Raw genomic sequence first — 25,120 nt, 5'->3', positions numbered from 1 at the left:
AGCTTTGCAATATCCCTGCAAAGTGTTGTGATCTGTATTTGGTGCCCAGAGCATTGCTTAAGCTAGTGAGGGGAAAACTAATCTCTTGCACTTTCATTGGCAGCACTGTCTCATAGACAGATCCTAATGGGGTGGAAATGAGCTCAGCTGCCTAATTTTGTTAAAAACATAGTCTTTTTTTTCACACATGAATACTCATCTACTTCCTTCTAGCCTTGTTGTTAAAGCCATGGGAGCAGAGAATCAAACCATAGTTGCAGCAAACAAAACACACTGCCTTTTTCCATTTCAGGGTTTTTTTATTTTCTGTATGCAGTAAGCCAGAGCCTCAGTTCACCCAGAAGAAACCCATTCTCAAGTATAATGATCTTGATGTGAATAAATGAGCTGTTTCCCAACTTTTAGGCATGACTTAGGAACAGCTTTAAAGTTGCTCAGAGAAGCTGTGGCTGCCCCATCCCTGGCAGTGTTCAAGGCCAGGTTGGACACAGGGGCTTGGAGCAAGCTGCTCCAGTGGAAGGTGTCCCTGCCCGTGGCAGGGGTTGAAGCTGAGTGAGCTTTAAGGTCCCTTCAACCCAAACTAGGCTGTGAGTCTGTGATTCCACAAAAATCCCTTCAAATATCATCAAGTGCATGGAGCCAGTGAGTGCCCATCATACAGAGATTCCCCACATAAAGCTCCCCATCAGTGATGCAGAAGGGAGTTACTGCTGCTCCTGAACCTGAGCAAAATGGTTTAGGTCAATGAGGACATTTCATTAGTGCCCACAAAGCTGATGTGTCATGAACTGGTAGCTTCTTCTGCTCGAGTTGCAAGGAGATCTGGAAATATTTATTTATTACTTTTTCTTTTCAGAGTCAGAATTCTGAGAGAACACAGAGAATTCCTCTTGCAGATTACACAATGGAAGCTATAGTTGCAAATGTGAGAAAGCCCATCTGCAAGAGCACTGCTTTTCTCTGCTGCTCAGAACAGTTCAACAGACCCATGACTGGGTGGAGGAACCTCTATTTTTCCCTCCTATTTTTATTGCCTTACTTATTTCTATGGCAATAATTTCTCTTTTGTCAGGAACTAGCTTCTGTGTTATTCTGATCTCTTCTACTTATTCCAATTGGAGCTGACAGCTGTACACAGTGGAAGAGGCAATAAAAATAACTGCACATGCATGGTAGGAAAATATATAGTTAAAATTTATATGTAATAAAATGAGTCTGTAAAAACCCCACATTTTACTTGTGCTTTCCACAACCCTCAAGTTTACCTGGTTTGGAATCTCACTTTCATTAGCATATTTAATTACGCTTTTGTATTTAATCAGCAAAATGCTCAATAATGTACATTTTGTTCCCAGGCATGGAGTACCACTGCTCTGGGTATCCATGATAGATGACTTTAATAAAACCAGTAATTACCCTTTATTGTGGGTTTAAATTATTATTTTTAAGTTGGTTAGGGAACAGCAGTTTTGGGTACAAGGGAAGAAAGCTTTCACCACTTCCTAACATAATGACAAAGAAATCCATTCAAGCAGATGCTAATATACCTTTTTAGACAGTTGTGCTTCATTAGTGAGTGGTTCTTAGCAAACAGAGGTTTGGGGCTCTGTTCCACGTGTAAGGAACATGAGCAGAGCTGGGAAGTGATTTCTCTGTGACTTCAGGTACCTGCCAGTGTGTGGATTTTGAGTCTATGAGAGCAACAGGCACATTTGAGAGATTACTGAAAGGTCACAGGATGTTTGATGAGATTTGTAATGTATCAAATATTTTCCCTTTTATTATATTTTTATATTTCTTTGGTTTCTTCCAGTGCAGAATTCAAAGTAAAATTTACAACTAAACCAAAAACCACATCAATCAAAAAATGAAGCAGATGTGCTGTGAGCTGAAGTAAAATGATCATAACTGTGACATGCTTTAGATGAAACATGAGGGAGAAGCTGTTCCCTGTGAGGGTGCTGAGGCGCTGGCACAGGGTGCCCAGAGAAGCTGTGGCTGCCCCATCCCTGGCAGTGTTCAAGGCCAGGTTGGACACAGGGGCTTGGAGCAAGCTGCTCCAGTGGAAGGTGTCCCTGCCCATGGCAGGGGTTGGAACTGGGTGCGCTTTAAGGTCCCTTCTAACCCAGCCCAGCCTGGTACTGCATAATTCTGTTAACTTATATCAATCCCTGACTTACCTAAGCACATATTCCATTCTCTGACTTATTTCATCCTTTACAACAGATTCATCTGTATGGCAGGACTCCTTCTTCATTGCTCAGAAAATGCTATAAAATAACTTCGGCAACATGGTTCAGTGGGAGGTGGAATTAGATGGTCTTAAGGTCCTTTCCAACCCAAACCATTCTGTGATTCTATGATTTTAGTTCATCAGTTTCAATGACACCTATTTCTTTGGGTATGACTTAGGATTTAGTTGATTACAGGTATCTCAACAAACAGGCTGTTTGTTCTGCAGTGATTTTATTGTATCAGTTTCCTTTCTCTCTTCTCTCTGTTGCAGCATCTCTCAGAACATGCCTTTCCATCTAATTGCCTGCTTTCAGCCTTGTCTGCACTGACTTTGGAGAAGTGATGAGAACTGAACTCATTTAAAAAACCCAGAAAATGAGATCCAAATATTAGGGTGATGTTCTTTGTGCAGAAAAGGGCAAAGCCAAAACACTTCTACAGCACTGAAAGACCAGTGAATTCTGCTTAATCAGTGGTTTTATCTGTCATGTCTGAAAAGACATTTCTAGCACATTCAAGAGCACTGAAATGTGATGGGCAGCAGTGTGTGCGTTATGCTGCTCAGCAAAGGAGCTCTGTGACAGACAGACACGCAGCACTGCAGAGATGGACAGTGCTGTCTGTTATCCTGAAATGTCCATCTATACGACATAGGATGTGGGACGTTTATGGAACAATTTCTCTGTCAGGATCTCTGACAGTGAACAGCACACACTCTAGAGGGGTGGTTTTATGACACACAAGAATTGTGGATTTAATGCAAACTCCTTGAATGCTTTTGCTTTGCTTATTTTGCTGTGGGTTTGGAGTAGGTTTTTCCCTAGGCTTGTTTCATCCTGTGGAAATTTGAGGAGGAAGAGGAAGAATAGGGAATAAAGGTGGGATGGGGAAGGTTTCAGGCCTAATCTAAAGCCTAGAGGAGAGTCATTGTCAGACACATTGTTTAAAAAATACAATGAATTGTAAAAAGAGTTGATACAAGGGCCTGTAGGGACAGGCCAAGGGGAATGGCTTGAACCTGCCAGAACAGGGGAGACTGAGATGAGCTCTTAGGCAGAAGCTGTTCCCTGTGAGGGTGCTGAGGCGCTGGCACAGGGTGCCCAGAGAAGCTGTGGCTGCCCCATCCCTGGCAGTGTTCAAGGCCAGGTTGGACACAGGGGCTTGGAGCAAGCTGCTCCAGTGGAAGGTGTCCCTGCCTGTGGTAGGGGTTGGAACTGGATGAGGTTTAAGGTCACAGCACAAACCAGGCTGGGATTCTATGAAATAACTGCTTGGTTTTCCAGCTGTAGAACAAGAGCAATGTATTTGGAAGCATAAGGTTTATACTTATTGCTGTCATAAGGAGTTCTGCTGCTGTAGACATGTGGCCACTGTCTTGATTTGTCACAAGAATGAAATATTCTGTGAAGCTCTCAACCCTATTCTGACACCAATTTTATGTTTTGTAAATTAAAATGGTTTTCAGTATTTCCTGGGCTACAGAGAGAGGACTTACCATGCTGGTAGTTGGAAGAACACAAGTTCTGGTCTCATTATCAACTACCAGCACACCCAGTCTTGTCCTTGTCTTCTCCCAGTCTGCCTAGGAAAAAGGTATGGAACCTTACTGGGGTGTTCGCCTGTTCTGATGGGAGTGACTGGCTGATGGGCTTATGTGAGGGTGTGTTGAGGAGAATCACACCTATTTTCCCACTCTTTATCATAAGGCATCAGTTGAGGGCTCACAGAAAGCTCTTCTCACAGTCATTTTTCTTCTGTTTGTGCGTTCACAGTCTCTGTAACCTGCCGGGAAAACCAGTTCAATCACTGGACAACTGCACAGCTAATAAACTGCCTCCTGCTCTCCATAGGTCAGGAGACATGGGCATGAGGCCTCAGACGAGTAAGGGCACCTTCTGCTCTGTCTTTAGTGACAGCAATGTCTTTATCCAATTAGCCTCCTGCAACAGATAGTTAACCCTGGGGCAACAATTGTCTCTGTTTAACTTCACTGCTCAACTTGAGCTTTGTGTTCAAACCCCAGGGTTTCACCATGACTGCCTTTTCTGTCTGTTCTTCTCTTGATGGAGGGGTATAAAGCAATGACAATTGTTACTATTAATCTAAATCCCCCCTTGGTTTTCTAACTTCACAATGAGCAAGAAAGCTACAGTGGACAATAGGAGATCGGTTACAATAAGGGAAAAAGGAAAACCATCCATAAAAGTCAACTTCTCTGTAAAATTGTGATGGCAGAAAATGCAGTCTCTGAAAACTGCACATCACTGTTGGGTCAGAAATCTGCTTGCCCAGACTAAAGACAAGAGAGTACAGCTGGGAGAGCTTCATAGAATCCCAGATTGGTTTGGGTTGGAAGACCTCAAAGCTCATCGAGTTTCAACCCCTGCCACAGGCAGGGACACCTTCCACTGGAGCAGCTTGCTCCAAGCCCCTGTGTCCAACCCAGCCTTGAACACTGCCGGGGATGGGGCAGCCACAGCTTCTCTGGGCACCCTGTGCCAGTGCCTCAGCACCCTCACAGGGAAGAGCTTCTGCCTAAGAGCTCATCTCAGTCTCCCCTCTGGCAGCCTGCTGTCACTATGATCTGTATAGCATCCTGGTCTCATTTTTTTTTTTGGCTGTACTGAAAAATCTCACAGTTTAGAGCTGTTTAACTTCAGAGAATGTGACATGTTCTGTGATTGAGTAGTGGGGTCTGGACTATGTTTGTGATCTGTATTTTAGCTTGTTGCTTTAGAACTAATGTCATCTGCAGTCAATAGGCTGGGTACTCTATTGAAAAGATTGTGTTGCAAAACCCGAGGAAGGCCTCAGGGTGTATCTTTTACAATAAATTTTTAGTAGGATTAGAAACAGGTTGATACAAGGCAGCCTCCAAGACTTACAGTTTTGGGTGTGAAAGGAAAGGGCAAATATGAGATGAGCAAGCTAAAAACTGCAGGTATTCTTCCATAGTCCAGATTTTGGACATCTGACTTGGTGAAATGATTCTGAATCAGGGTTGTTCCTTACCCACTGGTAAAGTCAGCACATCTGACATCAGTAAACCAAAAACTCTCAAATTACCTGTTCATTTCATAACATGACTGACTTAAAGAAAATAACTTTAATTTAAAGAAAAGTGTGGCATTAACCTGAGGTTAATTGCCATCTTCAGCTACATCCTTGTCTTGGCATGAAATGTTTTTCCTGTCACAATCACATTTTGTGTTGGGGTCTTAAGTGGGTTGCTTTGTGTAGAGTTTGGAAGGACGAGTATCTGCATCTGCATCTGCTCTTGGTTTTCTTGCCTTTTGAAACAGCTTGGAAGGAGGTTTGTGCTTACCTGTATAGGTTCAGCAGCTGAGACTTCACACAGTCATTCTTGTGTTCACATTATTTATCCAAGTCATCGACAGAAAAGTTTTTTTATTGGGTTTATAATACAAAGAATGATTATCACCTAATACTAAATATATGTGTGTATACTGGTGCATCCAAACTTTCTAATTTCTAAATTATTATTATTTTGACAACCTACTAAAGAATCTCATTTAAAAGTGTGTTTTCTATATGCCAAAGAATTGACGTGACTGATACAGAATCCTAAGCCAGTTGCTCGCTTCAGCCCACTGGTCCTTTCATACCCATCCTGTTTCAAAAGTGGCTACATCTATATAAAGATTCCAAATTCTGTTCCTTTTTGAGGTAGCTATTTTCCCAGTGCCACTCACTAGGGTTTTCTTGGAAGTTATACAGAATATGCTGGTTATTATAGTGTATTTCCTGCTTATGCATTAGTAGATTGAAGTCAGTGTGGTGGGTGCTTTACTTTCAAGAATTACTAGAAAGCTTTTTTTCACTTCAATTATCTTTCCAAGAAACGTAAGTAGCATTCTGGAGGCCTTATGACTTTTTTTGTTCCATGAAAACATTCTGTTCCTTTCATAGGCTGAAATTATGAGAGACTATTGGAAATAGGAGAAACACTGAATTGTGCTGAAAATCAGGAAAATTTCCATCAAATGATGTATTTTCTGATTCCCTTACTTAGATCTATACTGAGCCAAAAAACAAACGAGCCATGCAAGTTGAGAAAATGTCAGATAAGCAAACGATGACATGGGTAATATTGCTACCATCTGACAGATCTCAAACTCTGGTTTTACTCATCCTTCATTCTCTGTATCTCCCTGTCTAGCGGCGCATGCATTTATGCTTTATATAAAGGACATTTGAGTTATGCTGTTAAAAATAAGTTAAGGAACAGCAGGTGAAAATGATTCCTCCATATGAATATTCAACTGTACCTCAGTCAAATACTGTGGAAGGCATGATAAAGAGCTGGTGGGGCCAAGGCGTTGATAGGATCTGAAAGGAAAGTTTTATTGGCAGAAGGCAGAGATGACTCAGAATATACCCAAGGAGCAGTGTGATCTACTCGGATGTGCCATCGCCAAAGCATCCAAGGGTTTGGCAAAAGGAGGTGTCAGTACACTGGGATGTTGGAAGTCTGACAGTCAGGCTCCTAATCCCGATTTTTACACTCCTGTGCTTTTGTCTCTGAGCAGAATGGGTTTAGGGTAAGCAGGAGCATGTAGGAGCTACACAGCTAAGTTGAAAGCTGAGACTCGAGTTCATCCCTTCTCTGGCAGCCATTTCTGTGTGTCTGCATCACTAGGGCTGGACTCACCAAGGCAGTTGGGCACTTTCAAGTAGATCACCTACCTTTCTGGGCCTTAGGGGTTTTTTGTTTGGTTTGGGGGCTTTTTTTGGTTGTTTTCTGCTGCCCTTCGTTTTAGTTAAGAATGAAGCAAGTGTGACTTTCACACCTCTTACCTGATGGACTCAGCTGCCGCTGTTGGATTCAGTGTGGTTTCACAGGAATCAGGAGCATGACCACTGATTCAAGGCCCTGTGACAGGAGAGTTTTCAGGGAAAACTCAGGAGCCAGGATGTATTTGTGGCTCTGACATTCATTTCCCTGTCACTTGCACGTTGTAAAGACAGGAACATTCAGAACTGTGAAATACTCAAGTACTCTGACAGGAAGCATATTATTGGATAACTGACTTTTTTAATGTCAAATTAATGAGTTTTTTTTCTCTTTGCTTGCTCCACAGATCCTGTCCATGGACCACAGAATGTGGAAGTGGTTGATATCCGCTCTCGGCAGCTGACATTGCAGTGGGAACCCTTTGGCTATGCGGTGACCCGCTGCCACAGCTATAATCTCACTGTCCAATACCAGTATGTGTTTAACCAACAAAAGTTTGAGGCAGAGGAACTCATCCAAACCTCATCCCACTATACCTTGCGAGGTCTCCGGCCCTTCATGACCATCAGGCTGCGACTGGCCCTCTCAAACCCTGAGGGTAAAATGGAGAGTGAGGAACTGGTTGTGCAGACGGAGGAGGATGGTAAGTTGTGTTGGGTTTGCTTGTTCTGGGAGGAAGACTTAATATTTCCAAGCCGTAAATAACAACATAACTCTGCCCCATGAAACTTATAAATGGATTCTCTGGATAGTGTGTGTTACGCAATATTTGTAAGTTTAAATAATTCCCATTCCACAGCTGTGGAATGAAACAGCAAGGATCCCCAGTGTGCTTGGGAATGACAAATGCCAGTCTGAGCAGTTACCAAACAGCAGTAGCTTTAATTCTGTAGAATCATAGAATGGTTTGGGTTGGAAGGGACCTTCAGAGTTCATCTAGTCCAACCCCCTGCAGTGAACAGGGACATCTTCAAGTTGCTCAGAACCACATTCAGCCTGGCCTTGAGGTTGTGTTTTGAACTACCCAGCTCTCATAGAGCAGCATCCTTTCCATGGCAGTGGGGTTGGAACTAGGTGATATTAAGGTCGTTTCCAACCCGTACCATTCTGTGATATGGGCAAATGTAATTCTGGTGTTGTTGATTTTTTTTTGTGCATGCACATCACTGTCCCATAAAAAGAAGTATAGCATCTTCTTTTCCACACTGTAGCTTTTCTTAATACTGATCTGGATGTAGCATTTTATATATGTCTCAGAAGCTAAATTCATCCAGTGCTAACTCTTCCATTCTGGATAGAAAAGAACTGTTTTCCGGAAGTACTGATGGAAAGCTTTAAAGTGTTATTATCCCATCTGAGCTATTTCGAGGACTCTCACAGATGACAAGCCTCCATTCTGTCTAATGTGTTAAAGAAGAAGTTCTTCCTCTGCCAGAGCTGGAAGGAATTGCTGTCCTAAGTTTCTCCTGTTGAAAGTGACTCTTGCAGCCCATTATATCATCCAGAGGGACATAAGAGGATGGCAAATCCTTCAGAAAAATGAACAGGGTTTTCATCAGGCAGGTTTGGGAGTGCATTTATTAGTTACCTTCCACAGCATTCAAGTTTTGCTTGAGTAGGTGGATTTTTTTAGCTGGCCTTGTAGCCATAATGAAATATAAATCTTGCATTGTTACTTTACTGAGGAAATCAATCTTTCCTATTGATAAAGGTGTGCAGCCCAGTAGCATCTTTATGCCAAGGTGCAATCTGGCTGTTTAGGGGGATAGAACTTTATTGTGCGGGAGGAGAAGGACACATTAATTCCCTGCTGCTGTTGTGCTGCGCTTGAATAAGGATGTACTGAAATTAGCTTCAAATTTTCATGGATTCTGATTTTATTTATCACTTAGTGGTTAGATGAGGGTGTTCCTATTTCAACCAGCGGTTAAGAATAGGCCTTTCATATGGTTCGAAACTTGGCAATGATGGTGCCTTGCGTTTTTTGTGGGCTATTTAGCTATTTTGAGCTTTGTATTCACGTCTGGTGGCTTTTTGGTGTCTTCCGATGCACATGCAGCTGGAGGTGTGGGAGCTTCTCACACAGGTTTTTGTTGGGTTTTTTTTTCCCCTGTAGTTCCTGGACCAGTTCCCTTGGAATCCATCCAGGGAGGACCTTTTGAAGAGAAGATCTATGTTCAGTGGAAGCCTCCAAATGAGACAAATGGCATCATTACACTCTATGAGGTGAGGAGAACAGATTGTTGTCAAGGAATACATGCCACAGGGCCCTTTTCATTTGTGTTTAAGCCAATCCTGAGCTCTGAGATTTCAGCAGGTGCTAAAAGAAGCCTGATTAAAATAGAGAAGCTTCTTCAAGATAGTCTGCTGCTATCACTGAAAGTTTTCCAGTTCAAAAGGGAGAAGATCTGTTGCAAAATGAGAGCCAAATATTCCCCCTGTCTTGGGTGTTCAATTCCTGCCCTAATTTCATCTGCAGTATGGTCAGGTTTTTTTCCTTTTCCTTTTCTCTTGCGGTAAACAGCAGTTAGGTTTTATACCTAAATACTGCAGTTAATTCCTCTCTGCCTTTCCAAAAGTCATGCCACTTCCTGGCAAACTCAGCAGAATGTAGCCATTAAGTCATATCTTGTAGTGTTCTCACTGGATCTCTCAATGATAATCTATCTAGCCCAACCACTCTCCCTGCCTCCAGACAAAACACACAGCAGGCTACAGGATGATCACTGGCCACCCTGTGCTGAATGGGAAAACTAATGAATGTGATTAGAGTGTATCAAAGGAGATGCTTCTTGTTAAGGTAAGGAGGTGTTACTGTTGTCATCTGCTTCTGGTGACACTATCCATAATGCTGAGTACACCAAATGTGTGGAGAAGGAATATAAAAGGCTGCTTTAGAGGATCATGTGAAATGAGACATAGTCCTAGAAGAGAAAATAAGGTCACTTTTATTAAATAGCAGAAAGTGGAGCACCAATGCTGGCTGAGTGTGTTTCAGTTTATAGGTTCAGCATCTATCACTAAGATTAGAAAAAAATGCTTTTATGGTAATGCAGGAATCCTCAGTGTGGGTTTGTGCAGCATTTTCTGCTTTTTTGCTTTTTCTTTTATGATGGCTGAATGTACAGACTTACTTTGGAAAAGGCATGGGTGCAAGAAACCACTTTGCCATCACCAGTGAGTTCTGCTCCTTTCCTATTCCCTCCAGTTTCTCACTTTGGACCAGCATGTCTTCTAACATGTCACTGCTAGACCTCCTCACTGACACTGCCTTTTTCTGTCACACTGATGGTTGAATGGTAAAAATGAAGCAGGTTTCACACCAGTGAGCTCTTACAACTACAGCGTGAGCAAGAGATACTGACTTTCTCTTGGGCATAAATGTAACTTGACTCTTAGGTCATTGCTCCAGCTGGCTCACAAAGGGTAGATGGGATTTGATATGGCAAGACTTCATAAATTAATAGAAATTCCTCTCAATAATTCAGCCAGGCAATAACCATGGCTGCATAAGGAGTCATTTTTTGTTACACTTGTGGCAGTCTGTGCATGTTACATACTATCTGTCTGTACTAGAATAGAGCTAACCGTTGCAGAATTTTGAACATGCACCATAGGCTGTCTCATGTCTGTGTAAGGAATTATGTACTAAAGCTGTCTGTATTTTTAAGGAATTAAGCTGAAGAGAATCAGTTGCAAATTCATTATGTTTCTGGCAACACAGGTGACCTATAATGAAACATGTTTAGAATAATCCGAGTCAAATGATGCAAAAACAATGCCTTTTAATTTTTAAAGAGACAGTTTCCTACTAAAATATTGCCTTGGGCTCAGCTCATTGAAAGGACTTCAGCAATCTGAGTAGCTTTTCTGGATGAGCAGCTACATAGAGATACTTCAGTGCCTCCTGGTTAGTGATGCATCATGACAGTGCCTTTTCCCCTCCAGTCATATCACTGCTCAAGTCTCAGTGGAGACAAACAGATTTTTCTTTCCTAATAATGATTCTGTGCATATTCAGCAGCTGAAGCCAAAGAGAAGTCAAGGTGAATTAGAACTCTTCCTCCTTTTTCTCCTCTTCCTCTGCTCCAAAGGGATGAATATCCAAGTGTTAAAAACACCAGGAGAACCAGAGTGCCTGAAGGTTGTCAGGAATGGAAATGTTTGCCTTTCTTCTCCCTTCCTGCATGAGAATCAAGGACTTTCCTTGATGTGAATCAAGGACTTTCTGGTCTCTCATGCTCTGCCAGTGAGGAGGGGCACCAGAAACCGGAAGGGAGCAGAGACAGCACACGTGACCCACACTTGCCAAAGACGTATTCCATAGCATAGCATATCATACCCAGCATGGAAACTGGGGGAAGTTGAATGGAAGGGGTGGATCACTGCTTGGGTCAGGCTGGGTATTGGTCAGTGCATGGTGGGCAGCTGTATTGTGCATCACTTGTTTATTCTCAGTGTAATTGTCAGATGCTAAGTCTGTCACAAGCGAATCTGTTCCAAAGAATAGAAGATCCTGGTTTTGAAATTGCTCAGTAAAGTTCAGATCTTTGCACAGAAACATCTCATCCTGCAGTTGAAGTTCAATCTTCCTAAAAATACTGAGGTATTTCCACTGTTGTCCAGGTAGCTGCATCTTTTGTGTCTCTTGCTTAATCCACAACCTACCACAGATAATTAAACCAGCACCTTTGTCTCTGCTGGGGTTATTTAAAGGTTTCATGCTGTGTGTCTAGGACCAAAGTAATTCCTCAGCAGTAATGACCTCCAAGAGCCTTGTGGAACCTCATACAGGTAACCTCACTCCAGATCCCTCTGCAGGGCTTCCTACCCCCTGGTAGATCAGCACTTCCACCCAACCTGGGGTCATCCACAAACGTACTGAGAGTGCCCTCAATCTCCTCATCCAGATCATCAGTGAAGATATTACACAGAACCAGCCCTGATTCTGAGCCCTGGGGAACACCACTAGTAACCATCCTTTCAGCATGTCTCTTTGGGCCTGCCTACACAGCCAGGTTTTTGCCCAGTGAACAGTACTAATGTCATAGAACCATAGAATGTTTAGGGTTGGAAAGGACCTTAAGATTATTCGGTTCCAATTCCCCTGCCCTGGGCAGGGACAGTGATGATTGAGTACTTCTGAAGAGCCTAAGCAAAATGTAAGGAACTTAGTAAACCTTTTGGACTTATGTAAATCTCTTTTATCCTTTACAATGATAGTGTAAAAATAAAGGTGGCAATAGCCCTGCACTTAAAACTGCTTTAACCCCCCTTGTGTTCAGCTGGATACAGCCAGAGCTGGATTTTTAAACTAAGGAACCATCTAGACCCCCAAATGAGTATGTAATTGCCGTGTGTTTCTGGAAAGCAGAAACCTGTTGTTCACAGGAACTTGGAAAGCTCACAGATTTGCAAGTCAGTTAATCAGTATGCTGAAAGGATTAGGGTATGAGCTGTGTGAAAGCAAGTGATGGTACAGCTCCTTCTGGGGTGCTGGAGGAGCACAGCAGAGCAGTTGAGAACATGAGTGTATACTGAGTTATCTGCAGTTGATCTGTCTAGTCAGGAAAGCCATGAGGGAGATGTGTAGCCTGCTCTTGCAAGTAAGCCCTGCAGCGGAGAGCAAGCTTAAGAGCTCTAGTTATAGTGAAGTCCCCAGGTAGCTCCAGGCTGTGTAGGTACTTAGATCAGTCTGTGTTCAGAATCACGGCTGAACAGTGATAATGGATTTGCTGGTACGTTGGTTTGGGTGGAATGCTCTACAGAACTGTTTTTGCAGGTGACATTCATGGAAGAAGTGTTACTACAGCTGTCTCTTGTAGCGAACTGTGAGTGGCAGCATCTAATAATATTGTAGTAAGTCCTGTTCACCTTGAGTCCCCTGGCAGACAGAAAGCACCACAACTTGGATTCTTTTTATGCCAATCCTGAAAAGCTGCTATGCTTCAAAATCCCTAATAATGAAATGCTGCTTATTGTGCTGATACCATGTGGGAGTTCAGCTTCAAAACCTTTGTGTACAGAGACATGTAACAAAGATTTCATTTTTGTTCTTTTTTTTCCTCCTATGTGTGTAAAGTCAAACCACTGTCAAACAGCAGAAAGACCCAGGCTGTCATTGGAGAGCGGGAGCAAGCAACCTAATTTAAGGTCTTGGACCAGGGAGGTTGGAATTGGATGAGCTTTAAGGTCCCTTCCAACCCAAATCAATCTATGATTCTATGACCAGCTTTGGCACTTAAATTTTCCAGGCTGTTAGTTGACATAAGGCTGTCTAAAGTATATTTCTTCCGTAGTCCAAACTGAAGTGCTTCAGATACATATTTTATGCAAACTTGCATTGTAGTGATAGGACAAGGGGTGATGGGTTCAAACTGAAACAGGGGAAGTTCAGGTTAGGTATAAGGCAGAAGTTCTTTACTGTGAGGGTGCTGAGGCTCTGGCACAGGATGCCCAGAGAAGTGGTAAATGCTCTGTCCCTGGCAGTGTTCAAGGGCAAGTTGGACATTGCCTGGGGTGACATGGTTTAGTGTGAGGTGTCCCTGCCCATGGCAGGGGTTGGAACAGGATGAGCTTAAGGTCCTTTTCAAGCTAAGCCATTTTGTGATTCTGTGATCTTGAAAATGTAAGTTAAAATTGCAAATTTATATCTGCATTTAACTGCCCATTTGGGCAGCTGGAGGCTCATAAGTGCACCCTATTGGTGATGTTGGTTTTCACCTTTGACAGTACATTTTTTTTGTGTGACCTAATTCTCAGAATAGACAGGTTGTAGAATTTTGCCCTTAAAGGGAAAGAAGGGAAAAACCCACCCAGAATTTCTGTCATTTGTCACATTGTTGAGGGCAGGCATTACTATGAGATATTCCAGTTCTAGAGGCACTTAAAGAGTGGCTACAATATCTTCAGCTCTTTGGCTGGAGAAACACTCTCAGGCTGTTGGAGTCCTTTTGGTGAGCCATGCCTGAAGGTGATGTTTAAGCAGCAAACTGTCTTTTTAAGGAGTATAAGGTGTAGTCTAGTAATCATATTCTCATCTTTATGAAGTCCCATGTGGGTTGCACATTGGTCTTGGGGACAAATGATGATGCAGCTTTCAACTACCTAGTTTTCTCAGCCACTGTTCCTGCAATGCTGTTAAATCTGTATTTAGATGCCACAAATAATAATATAGTGGACTTTCATATGCAAATTCAGGTCTTTAATGGGATGTTTGGAGCCTAGTTCCTCTAATCCCAGAGGATTTGAGTTTAAATTGCACTTGTGAGGTTCCAGATCCTCTTAGTTGCCATGTTAAATTGCAGTCTTCCCTTCCTCAGTTGCCAGTGCCATTTCTTCTCCATCACTTCACTCTTTCCCAGCATGGGAGGTCGTATACATGGGAACTGCCTCATAGAGGGTCATGAGTAAGGTCAGTATTTGGGGGATGCACTGCCTGCATTTGCAATAGGTTGGAAACAAATTTCTTCTCCCTTTAACCCCTGAAAGTACCTACTTACTGTAACACAAAGCATGATCTTTTGGTATGGTAGCTACTCACTGCATACATACATGTGCATTTCTATTTATATCCCTTCCTTAAGCTATTCGTGAAACCTGACATTTTCAGGATGAAATCTTCCTTGCTAAAAGGTGTAGCCAAAAAAAAAAAAAAGAAGGTTTCCTGAAAGGATTGAGAGCTCAACCTGGTGTAGGCATTTTGGGGGGTATTTAAAGGGTAGTTTTTGGTTAAGAAGAGTGAAAAATGGCTCCCCCAGGAAAGAAAGCAACAGCCACAGAATCTTGTAACCAATTCTTATAAAGCTCTGCAGCTAAAATAGTGGAAAGATGACAATTCAGGGAAATTGCCTTCAGTGACAAGTGGCTCTGAATGTTCCCATGAAAATCAATCATGTTACAGCTTCTAAATTGCATTCTGTGGATGCACGATACTCCTGGGACGAAGCTTGTTCACTTCAGCTCACCAAGCTGCACTGAGGGAAGTCTATACTAAACGCAGCTGCTGCTGCATTTAGCTGAACACTAAGAGAGCATTAAAGAAATGATATTAAGTGCTCAAAACCCAGGAAATGGTCAATTAACATGGTATATTCAGTCATAGCTTTATCAGTCATCTGTACAGGCATTTGACAATGGTCTTCACACAATTGGGCATTATTCTCTCTTCATCTGCAGCACTAATGCTGTTTTCGTGTGACACTGGATTTATACAGTGTCTTGTGCTGCAGTATATTGTTTGTCCAGAGTCCATGAAAGTCAATTACACGAGGAATAAATGGTGTACTGCAGGTGTACTGTGTTGAATTAAAATTCTTTAATAATCTAAAGATGCAACAAAACTGTGTGGCCATGTTTAATCTGCTTAAGTTCCGAACTATCAGCTCTATGGTAGGCTGCATCGTCCTCTCAATTACATGTAAGCTGTGAGTATATACCCAGCTAAAAGACTTCTAAAAGAGTGAACTCTTTCAGAGTTAATGGCTTATAGTGCAGAACTGTGCTGAAAGAGGGCTGGGCTTGCTGAAGAGAAGCCCATCTGCTGACTGTGGTATTTGCTGAGCACTGGGTGTACGTGTTGGTTAGTTGCTGCAAGTGTTCTGGGCCCCACTCAGTAAGGATTCAGCCCAGAATTTGCAAAGTGAATGGTGCTGATTGGACTGGTTTATTATCTGTCCTTGGCAATTGAGAAGGGCAGTAAATCTTAGAATCATGAAACAGCTTGGGTTGGAAGGGACCTTAAAGCTCATCCAGTTCCAGTTCCCTGCCATGGGTAGGGACTCCTTCCACTAAAGCAGGTTGCCCCAAGCCCCTTCCAACCTGGCCTAGAAAGAACCTGCTGTGTCTTTGTTGTGGTTGTTTCTTCCCATTCTGTCCCTGTTAAACACAGCCTTAAAAGCAGAAATGTTGAACTGATTTCCTAATTAGGGATATCTCGCTGCATAAACACCTTAAAGAGCTTTCACCAAACTTCTTCAAATTATATAGGATTCTTGTGTGTTACTCGCTCAGTTACTTGCAAGATCCACTTCACTTGGAAGCATTTGTTGATGATGCTGTCTTAAATCCTATTATTTCCAGTAACATCTTGATGAGAAAATGAGAGGGGGTTTTTGAGAAACTCAGATGTCAGGGTTTTTTAACAGGATGACAACCTCCAGGTAAACAGCACACTTGTGATATAAATAGTATGAATCAACTGTTTGAGAAAAGTGCTTGATCAAGCTTTCCACAAATAAAAGCCTAATATGGTCCCTTGAGCACAGCATTTCCTTTGATTACCTTTTTATTGTTCTTTTGAAGCCAACACACTTGCAGTGATATAAATCCCATGCAAATGAGAAAGTGTTTGGCTACCACAAAACTGTTTCTTCTTTAAAAGGAGCTGAATTATTTTAGTGTACGTGTTGGGCTCTTTCTAAGCCAATCTGAGTGATAAGAACTAAACAACTCTCCCTTTTCCCACTACCCAAAAAAAGAACCCCAACAATTTCTTCTTTCTTAAAGTTCAAATGTTAAAAATGATTTTGTAGATACATGGACATCTTGTCTTTCTGACTTCAATTGCTCTATTTTCTTTTCTAGGAAAAATATATTTTGGGTTCTCTATCTCTCTTCTTTCAGCCCTGCTGTTTCTCTGTATTGCTTATCTAGGAAAACAGCTGATTCTTAATCCCATTTCTTCCATCTGATCTTCCAAGACCTAGTGCAGCTGGGCAGTTCTGGTAATACGTATCAAGAGCTTTAACAGTTTCATATTCAGATGTTACAGTGTCTACCTTTACCAGAATGTGGTAGTTACCTAAATTGAAAGCAGACTACAGAGACAGGTCTGTGCTTCCTTCCTAGATGGGTTATGTTTCATCTAAAGTATCCCTTAATTTAGCAAATAGATGGGATTGAAACAGGCAGAAGTGGTGGCTTTATCCTGTTAATTGGTGCAGCTGAGGCCCTGTGTAAAGGAGAAAAGGCCAGTCAAGGTGATGTTTTCATCACTTTCTAAAGGACAAAATGCCAGTATTATGTTTCCTTTTTGGAAATTAATCTTACTGCTGTCCTTTCTGTGCGTGTCTTTAGGATCTTGCCATGCAGTGGACAGAATGGGTTTGGGTTTATTTTCCTGAGCCCTATTCTTATTACCAGTCTCTCATTTTGAGTCCCTTGCCTTTCTTTTTACCTTCTCCTCTTGAACTCCCTGTTTGCTACTGGTTTGCCTGGATTCTGCTTTCCTGCTGCCCAGGCAATATCAGTATCACTGGCAGCGAGGACTAAACAGCTTTAGGAGGCTCATGGCTGCTGTGAGGTTGTAGCACAGGAAGAACAACTCACTTCTTTGTGTTTCTAATTCAGTCACAGAATCCCACATTGGTTTGGTTTGGAAGAGACTTTAAGACTCATACGGTTCCAACCCCCTGCCATAGTCAGGAGCACCTTCCACTAGAGCAGCTTGCTCCAAGCCCCTGTGTCCAACCTGTGCTTGGTTAAATTCAATCATCATTCAGTTAATTAATCATAATTGATCATAATTCACTTCAATCAAGTAATTCAATTGCTTTTGTCTGAAATGGTGAAAAGCAACTTAAGGTGAGGCAGAGCTTTGGCTTGGAAAAGAAGCACAGATGGATAGTTTAAATGGCTAAAAATATGTGATCTTACAGTTATCATCTACAGTAATAGCTAAGACTGATTCTTTATCTCTAAATGTGGCAAATCCATTTTGTAGGGTTGTGGGTCTTGTTTCTGTTGTAGATGTAGATACAAGCAGATGTAGATGTAGAGTGAGCAGAGAACTGTTGTTAGGCCTGCAGTGTGTTGAATTGGGAATTTGTTCATTGCCCACAGCTCTTGTACACCCAGTGTAGCATGGCCACCCTGCCCTGAGGCTTTCAGCATCAGGAACTGAGGCCCACAGAGCTGAAATAACTGCCTCAGTGCTGCAGTTCTATCAGAGCAATTCCTATAGTTGTCATTTTCTGCTATTAAACTGAACAATGAGGCTCACCAATAAAATAATATGAAATAACAGCTCATTAAAAACTCTCCTTAATATATAGCATGCTAATTAATGTCAGTGGGGTGCAAGCTTGAATGGCAGAATAGACTATAATGTTTAGAAAGTAGGTAAAATAAAAGAAGATATTTTATCATTAATGACCTTTTAGTAAACCTAATGAAATCCTTAATGGCCTGAATACATTACTGAGGCGCTCCCAATTGCTTTGTTACCTACTCCATTCCTACTCCCTTTTTCATAGATATGAAATCTGGTTTTATTTATAGAAAACAAGAAGTAATAAACCCCCAGGAAATATGAACACGAAAAAGAAAATTAGGTGAAACTTCTCAACACTACTCTCCCTATTCCTGGTCAAGAGAAAGGTTGGGTGTGGGGTATAGGATCATGTTATATCCTGTCTTGTATATGTGGTGTCTGTGTTTGTGTGTGTATTTAAGTTTAATTATCTCCGTGTTTATGTGACTCTTAGTAATAGGTTACAGAGCAAATGGGGCTCTTTTATTCTTGGGGTCTCTCTGGATTAAATTCTATATTCATACCAAGAGCTGTGCCATGGCTTTTTATACCATTACCAACCATCCTGTGCTTGTGCTGTGACTAAATTAAAGGACTTTATTCTTCAGGGCTTTTAGTCTTTCACATGTTGCCAACCTTAAATATAACTTGCAGAAATGCTGCTTAACTCTCCCTTAACCTTCTATCAAAAGAAGTACAAGAATGGAAAAATGAAAGCCCTTTGCTTCCTCCCAGTTCCTGGGTGAAATGTAGTGGGCCAGGGAAGGATGTAAGTAGCAATAATTGCCTGCCTTAAGTTGAGTGTTAAGAGGGAAAATGAGCACATTCATCTGGTCATAAAGTATATTCTTTAGTTCTGAAGTCCAGCACCGGAGAAGGATTGTTCCCTACCCTCTTCACTAACCCTTTCTTGTTCATTAGAAGATAACTTGCTTCAGATAATTCCTTTTGTGTAACATTTGGTACAATTAACTTTAGTCTTGCACCCCACATGTCTGAAATTTCCTGATAAGATTGGAACTAATGCCCATCCCACCTGCAATCCCAAGTCACCTGCAGAAGTATTTGTTCCTAAGAAGCACAGGCAATTGGTGAGTCCTGGAGAAAAGAGCCTGTGGCTTGCTGTGTAATCAGGTTTCAATCAGCTTTATAGAGTCATGAAATTGATTGTCCCCCTGACGTACCAAACGCTTCAGAGCAGATACTGTTCTGGGAAAGTTAATTCCTTATTTGGCCCCCAGCACACAAAAGAGAGCTTTGTGCTTCCCCTCCCTTCCTCAGGAACCAAGGAGAATGGGAGCACATATCACCTTGAAATCCACATTGGAGAGCAGATTTCAGGGAGCATCAGCCAGCCCTGTGCTGTTTTCCTGTTTTGTTTTGCTGTTGGCTGCATCCAGGGGAGCTTGGATGAATGACAAAACCAGCTGTGGTGATGAGCCAGTGATCAAGAGCTATAGGAATCATAAAAGCCTGAAACAAGTGAGGGTGCAGTTAACGTGGTGTTCTCTTCAGTATTCTGGTTGGCTTCTCTCTTCTTCTGGAGTTGAAGAAAAGGGGATGCTGTGAAAATGCAGTCTTGAGGCAGGAAGAATATTCCTTTTCAGCAACCCGCAAAGGCAGTCTGGCCCTGTCTCCATAGTGAATTCCTGTTTCAAACTCCCTCATCTCAGGAGCATTTTGGTCTTACAGCATAAGTGAAACTCCACCAGTGAAAATTCCAGGAGTTCCTTTTTAACCCAAGTCTCATCCTTGGGAGATTTAATATCTCCAATGTTTTGTATTTTGTGCTGAAATTTTCCCAGTTCAGGCTCACTCTTCAGCCTAAAAGCTGCTTCTGCTAGAAGTGGTTCATTACTCCATGAACTTTTATGGGCTAACTTTTAAGCTCACAAGAAGGAATCAAAAACAGCAAAGCTGCTGCAGTCACCCTTAAAAAACTTCTACAAGACCCTTGTCTCAGATAGAGACTCTGAGGAAGGACACAGACTAGAAAATATACAGTAGAAGTATTTATTTTTAATAGGCACAGGGTGCCCAGAGAAGCTGTGGCTGCCCCATCCCTGGCAATGTCCAAGGCCAGGTTGGACACAGGGGCTTGGAGCAAGCTGCTCCAGTGGAAGGTGTCCCTGCCATGGCAGTGGGTTGGAACTGGATGAGCTTTGAAGTCCCTTCCAACCCAAACTATTCTTTTAAAACAAAATATAAAACCCTGCTGAGACAGCAGCAGGTGCTGATTCTATCCAGATTGATGTTGTTTTCAGAATGATTTTTCCCTAAGGCTCACTTTGGTCCCTTTGCCAGAGTCAGATGTGGTTCCCCAGACTGCAAGGGCCTTTGTTCCTCGATGAGCTCCTCCATAGAATGGTTCCAAGTGTGAGTACTGGTTGATCCAGGCTGCAGCCCCCAGCTCTGCCTCTCCCTGGAATACTGGCAGCAGGACAATGGAATGCTTTTTCCCCTTAGTGCTTGATAAGGTTCCATCCACTCAACCAAAAGGTTTTTTTCTGAGCCGTTTAACTTTACCAGTCTCTGTGACAGTGTTGAACTTGTGTTTAATTTAGAGAAAACAAACCAGCATGTATATAGTGTTTCTATTTTCCTATATAGGACACAGACTAATTAGAAATCATTCAGGTTATCCAGACAGAAGTTACATTCTTGCCTACGTATCATCCTTATTAAGGACAGACTCTGTGAGCCCTACTGCTGCTGAGCAAACACTGCTTGGTGGATGTAACTCAACCTTTTTTCTGGATATTATAATCTTTCTCATTATATTTTGTATAATCTGTCTTGTAATGCTCTACATTCCAGAAACACTTTTTCCCCCCACATTTCTCTCTACATTAAACCAGATATCCAGCTAAATAGAACCAGAGCTGCAGCTTACAGAGCAGTGCCAGCAATAGGCACGTCTGCCTCTCAGCTGACACTGAAGTTTGAACAACCTTGGCTTGGGCAGGAGTAATGAGACACAGCCCTGGGCTAGAAATTACCAACGAGGGGAATTCATTCTGCTTTGCCTGAGGCAAAGGTCTGCTGTGCTGTCAGCTGAGTTTTTCAAGCTCTCACTTTTCTCTGTCATGGTAATAAGTATCCAGAAAGCTGCTTATGAAAGAGTTCTGAGCAAATCTCTTGTTACCTGCTACTAGTTTAACTTGTGTAATCTCAGCAGCATCTGCAGAGGGACATCTATTTCTAGCTACTTTACTGACAGATTTAAATAAAGACCCTGAGCTTTGCGGACCTTTTGGAGCCTTTCTGGACCACGAGAATTCCCTGCAGCTACAGTGGTTGCTAATAGCTGTTGTGGGAAGAACAACAGCTTCAAGAGTGACAGTTCTGTCTGTTGCGTGGAGAGTTTGGTGTTTTCCTTTGTTATTCTGAGCTCCTCAGTGGCACAGGGAGAAAATGATGTCAAACTGACATTGCTGACAGGGGAAGCATGGTGTAGCAATGGCTCTTTTTCTCCCAAACAAATCAGAGATAAAGAGCAAACCCTAGTGAAGCTTTTGTGCCTGGGAAGAATCAAGATGTGCAGCTCACCACTGCTTCCTCATGTCATTGCCTAATTATTTTAGCAGCTCTCCTCCTGAAGGGCTCCACGCACATCTCAGTGACCATATTGTTTGCTGGGATTAACACAGTGCTATCTAAACAGAGTACCTGTGAACGTAATCCTTACTGATGTGCTGAGGGCACACACTGCTGGGGAAGTCTTGCCTTTGATTAATTAATGAAGTATGAGCTAAACACAACAGTGGTTCCTCTCGTTTGGTCAATGATTTGAAACGTGCTGAAGCTGAACATGCATCTCTACTTGTTTGCAGTCCCACGTAAGGTTTTCAGTGTTGTCTTAAATTAGACAAGCATAGAAAGAAAATACTGTGCCAAATGTTGCTGTGCGCAGCAGGGCCTTTCAGAATGGCAGCATCTGGGGTTTGGAGAAAGCCAATAGTAATTTTTATACCAATAGTAACATTTATGGTACAGACCAGGACAGCAACGCTTTTATACTCTTAGTGAACAGTCTGTGTGCAGGTCTATATGTAGGTGGTTAAGAGAATGTGGTTTGTGTTTGCTGGTCTGTGTTGAGGGGCTGTTTGCAGGTTGAGCCCAGGATAAGACTGGCTGAATTACCATCTGGTCAGGAGAGCCTCAGAGTTTCCCCAAGTCTATTACAAGTCTTTTCTGACCTTCCATGCTTTGACAGCACAGATGAGAAAACCAACAGAAACCCTTAACCAGTGAAGAGTTACTGTTGGACTCTACTGATGTCACCAGGAGACCTGCTGGCTGCAGGGCTTTACAGCAAAATAAAGACAGTTGTCCCTGAATACTCAAGTGTTTGATCATGGGCAATGCCTGTCTCTGGCCTCTTTCCCCAAATAAGCAGAATGAAAAATGCAAAAGCCATTGACAGCTTTGAGTTAATTTTCATGTTCCATATTAGCTGTTGGAAGAGAAAGGTGCATTTCAGAAGCTGGAGATGCATTTTATTTTCATCTAGTTACCTTCAGAAGGTGTGGGAGCTCCTGCTGCTAATCGCTCTGGGACTTGATGTGTAACCAAGTATTAACTTATGGGAAGAACACTTCCCTCTGCATCCTTTTTTTTCACTACAGGGGATGAAGGATTTGGGTCGTGTACTCTCTAACATGGGTAGAACAGCTTTCAACAACGTGTCGATCTCTAAATTTACAGTTTATAACTATTTCTGCATATAAATTACTGATTTTAAATAGCGCCAGCAGCTGAATGCACTGCGGTTTGGTACAACACATCCATCCTTGTCTGCCCCTCAGAGAGCTGTTACTGTGTGAAGAAGGTAACCGTTGAGGTGACAGAGCTCTTCTCTGAGGTTATATTTGCTTTTTCTGCTTCTTGCCATTGCAAGCAGATATGTACCTGGATTTAAACACAGAGAAAGGTATGTTGCCTTTTGTTCAACATCTTTGCCTTTTCATGCTGAGGTCCCTAGAGGAAATATGTTTCAGTGGATTGGAATATTGCTGGGTATCATTGTGATGTTCTGTAAATGAAGCTTAACATCACTGCCAAGAACTTGTTATGTTAAGGAACCAATGTCATGCATTCAAGGAGGGGGCAGGAGATGACACCTAAGAACTCGTGGGTTCCTGCCTTCATTTAAAAATTTGGAAACTCAGTTGAAGGCTAGATAGAGTTTTGTGGCTCAAGAATCTGAATCCTCTGCAGATGTCTTTGTGAAAATCTGACTGCTCTGACTTCTAGAGAGATTTCTGAAGTCTTGGCTATCACAAAATCATAGACTTCTTCCTAAAATCTCATCTCAGTCTCCCCTCTGACAGGTTACATTCCCTCTTGTCCTGTCCCTGCAGGCCCTTGTCCAAAGCCCCTCTCCAGGTTTCTTATAGTGCCTTTAGGCACTGAGAGCTGCCCTAAGGTCTCCCTGGAGCCCGGTTCACAGGTTTTGCTTGGCTCTCAACCAAAACTGGCTGTTTTTCTCTTGTTTCCTGGTTTGTAGCTGTGGTCCCTGGCCAGTGCTGTTCCTTGGGAATGTTACTGTTCCTTTAGCCTCTCCTGGGTGTCACAGACACTGCAATGGCAGAGTCTGTTCAGGGTCTTGTATGCAAGTGTCTCAGATCGAAATGTTTCTAGCATTGTGTTCTCAGTTCATTTATTTTGTCCATATAAAGTAAAAGCCAAAGTATCTGTGCTTGAGAGTGATAAAAGGAGAAACAAAAAGCTCTGTTGATGTATTATATATATATATAATATATACCTGCCAATATCTGAAGCTAAGCGGGTCATCACTGCTCTGAGAGTGGAAAGATGAGTTCAGCAAGCAGGAGGTCATGCAAACATCGGCATATAAAATAATGACTTTGTGTCAGTGTAGCTTGTTCCCTCATACTTGCATTCCTTTCCTTCCCACTTAGAGCACTCACTGTACCATACCTCTAATGTGATAAACAGATCTGGAATGAAAATGCTTAGCTGCATCCTGATTATAGAAGCTCCTAATTATAGGAGGTATCCTGAGGTTATGACAACATGCTGATCGAATGCAAAGTGGTACCTTCTCAGAAGAGTTTCTAAAGAGTAATTCGGGCTTGTCTTGCTCTGTTAATGTTGTTGGCATTTTGGGGTCAGTCTGTTTCCGTGATGGATATATTTCCATGTTGTATTTTGGATCTGTACAATGCTGTCCCAGGCAGGCTATGATTAGTTCTGTCTCCCCATCCTCATTCTGATAGTCACCTGAATATTTGGACCTGCAAAATGAAAATTATGAGTAGTGGTTCTCTATGGATCTGCTAGTGACAGTGCACAGCCTGTATGTAGCCTATGGGCATCATCTTGGAAGATAGATGCAGTTGTGAGAAATGTCTGTGTGAATCACTAATTCTGGAGGGACTAGGTTTGTCATGTTCACGGACATGCTGACAAAGGGGGGAAACTGAGATGAGCTCTTAGGCAGAAGCTCTTCCCTGGGAGGGTGCTGAGGCGCTGGCACAGGGTGCCCAGATAAGCTGTGGCTGCCCCATCCCTGGCAGTGTTCAAGGCCAGGTTGGACACAGGGGCTTGGAGCAAGTTGCTCCAGTGGAAGGTGTCCCTGCCTGTGGCAGGGGTTGGAGCTGGGTGCGCTTTAAGGTCCCTTCCAGCACAAACCTGTTTATCATTCATTCTATGCTTCTATAACATCGTAGCTTCATGGAGTGAGGGGTAATAACTGAAGGTGTTTGCTTTATGTGTCCAGGTCTCTGAGGAAGCAGCTGTGCTTCTGAGAGCTCTTCATCAAGCACTGGTCACACTGTGTTTGTGCAACTCAACTTAAAGAAGCAGGGTTTGTAAAAAGACTTGTGTGTCAGATTTGGCCTCCAGAGCCAGCTTTGGTGAGACTGGAGAAGAGTTAGACCCAGCTTGGCACTTAGAGCGAAAAGCAGATTTGTGAGGTTGGCTTGTGTGGCTTCCAACTTCACTTTTCATTAAATTCAAGCTATTAAGAATGCATGTCCTCAATACATTTCTAATTTTTAAAAATTGCTTAAAAATAGGATCATAATTAGATCAGCAGGAGGCAACTCTGAAAAAAAATTATTTTACTGTGA

At 42.4% G+C, this 25,120-nt stretch overlaps 1 protein-coding gene across 2 annotated transcripts in view; it reads left to right on the top strand.

The window, feature by feature from the left end:
- Positions 1-25,120, top strand: part of PTPRT (protein tyrosine phosphatase receptor type T) — a 321,762-nt gene that overhangs the window by 161,213 nt on the left and 135,429 nt on the right. For both annotated transcript variants that reach the window (XM_034066730.1, XM_034066729.1), the window contains exons 7-8: positions 7,338-7,634; positions 9,108-9,217. In XM_034066730.1, coding sequence (XP_033922621.1) covers positions 7,338-7,634; positions 9,108-9,217 — 407 coding nt within the window. The remainder of the gene's footprint in view (positions 1-7,337; positions 7,635-9,107; positions 9,218-25,120) is intronic.

The sequence above is a fragment of the Melopsittacus undulatus genome, chromosome 10, assembly GCF_012275295.1.
Source record: "Melopsittacus undulatus isolate bMelUnd1 chromosome 10, bMelUnd1.mat.Z, whole genome shotgun sequence".
NCBI classification, from domain to species: Eukaryota; Metazoa; Chordata; class Aves; order Psittaciformes; family Psittaculidae; genus Melopsittacus; species Melopsittacus undulatus.
This window is presented reverse-complemented; position numbering and strand designations above follow the sequence as displayed.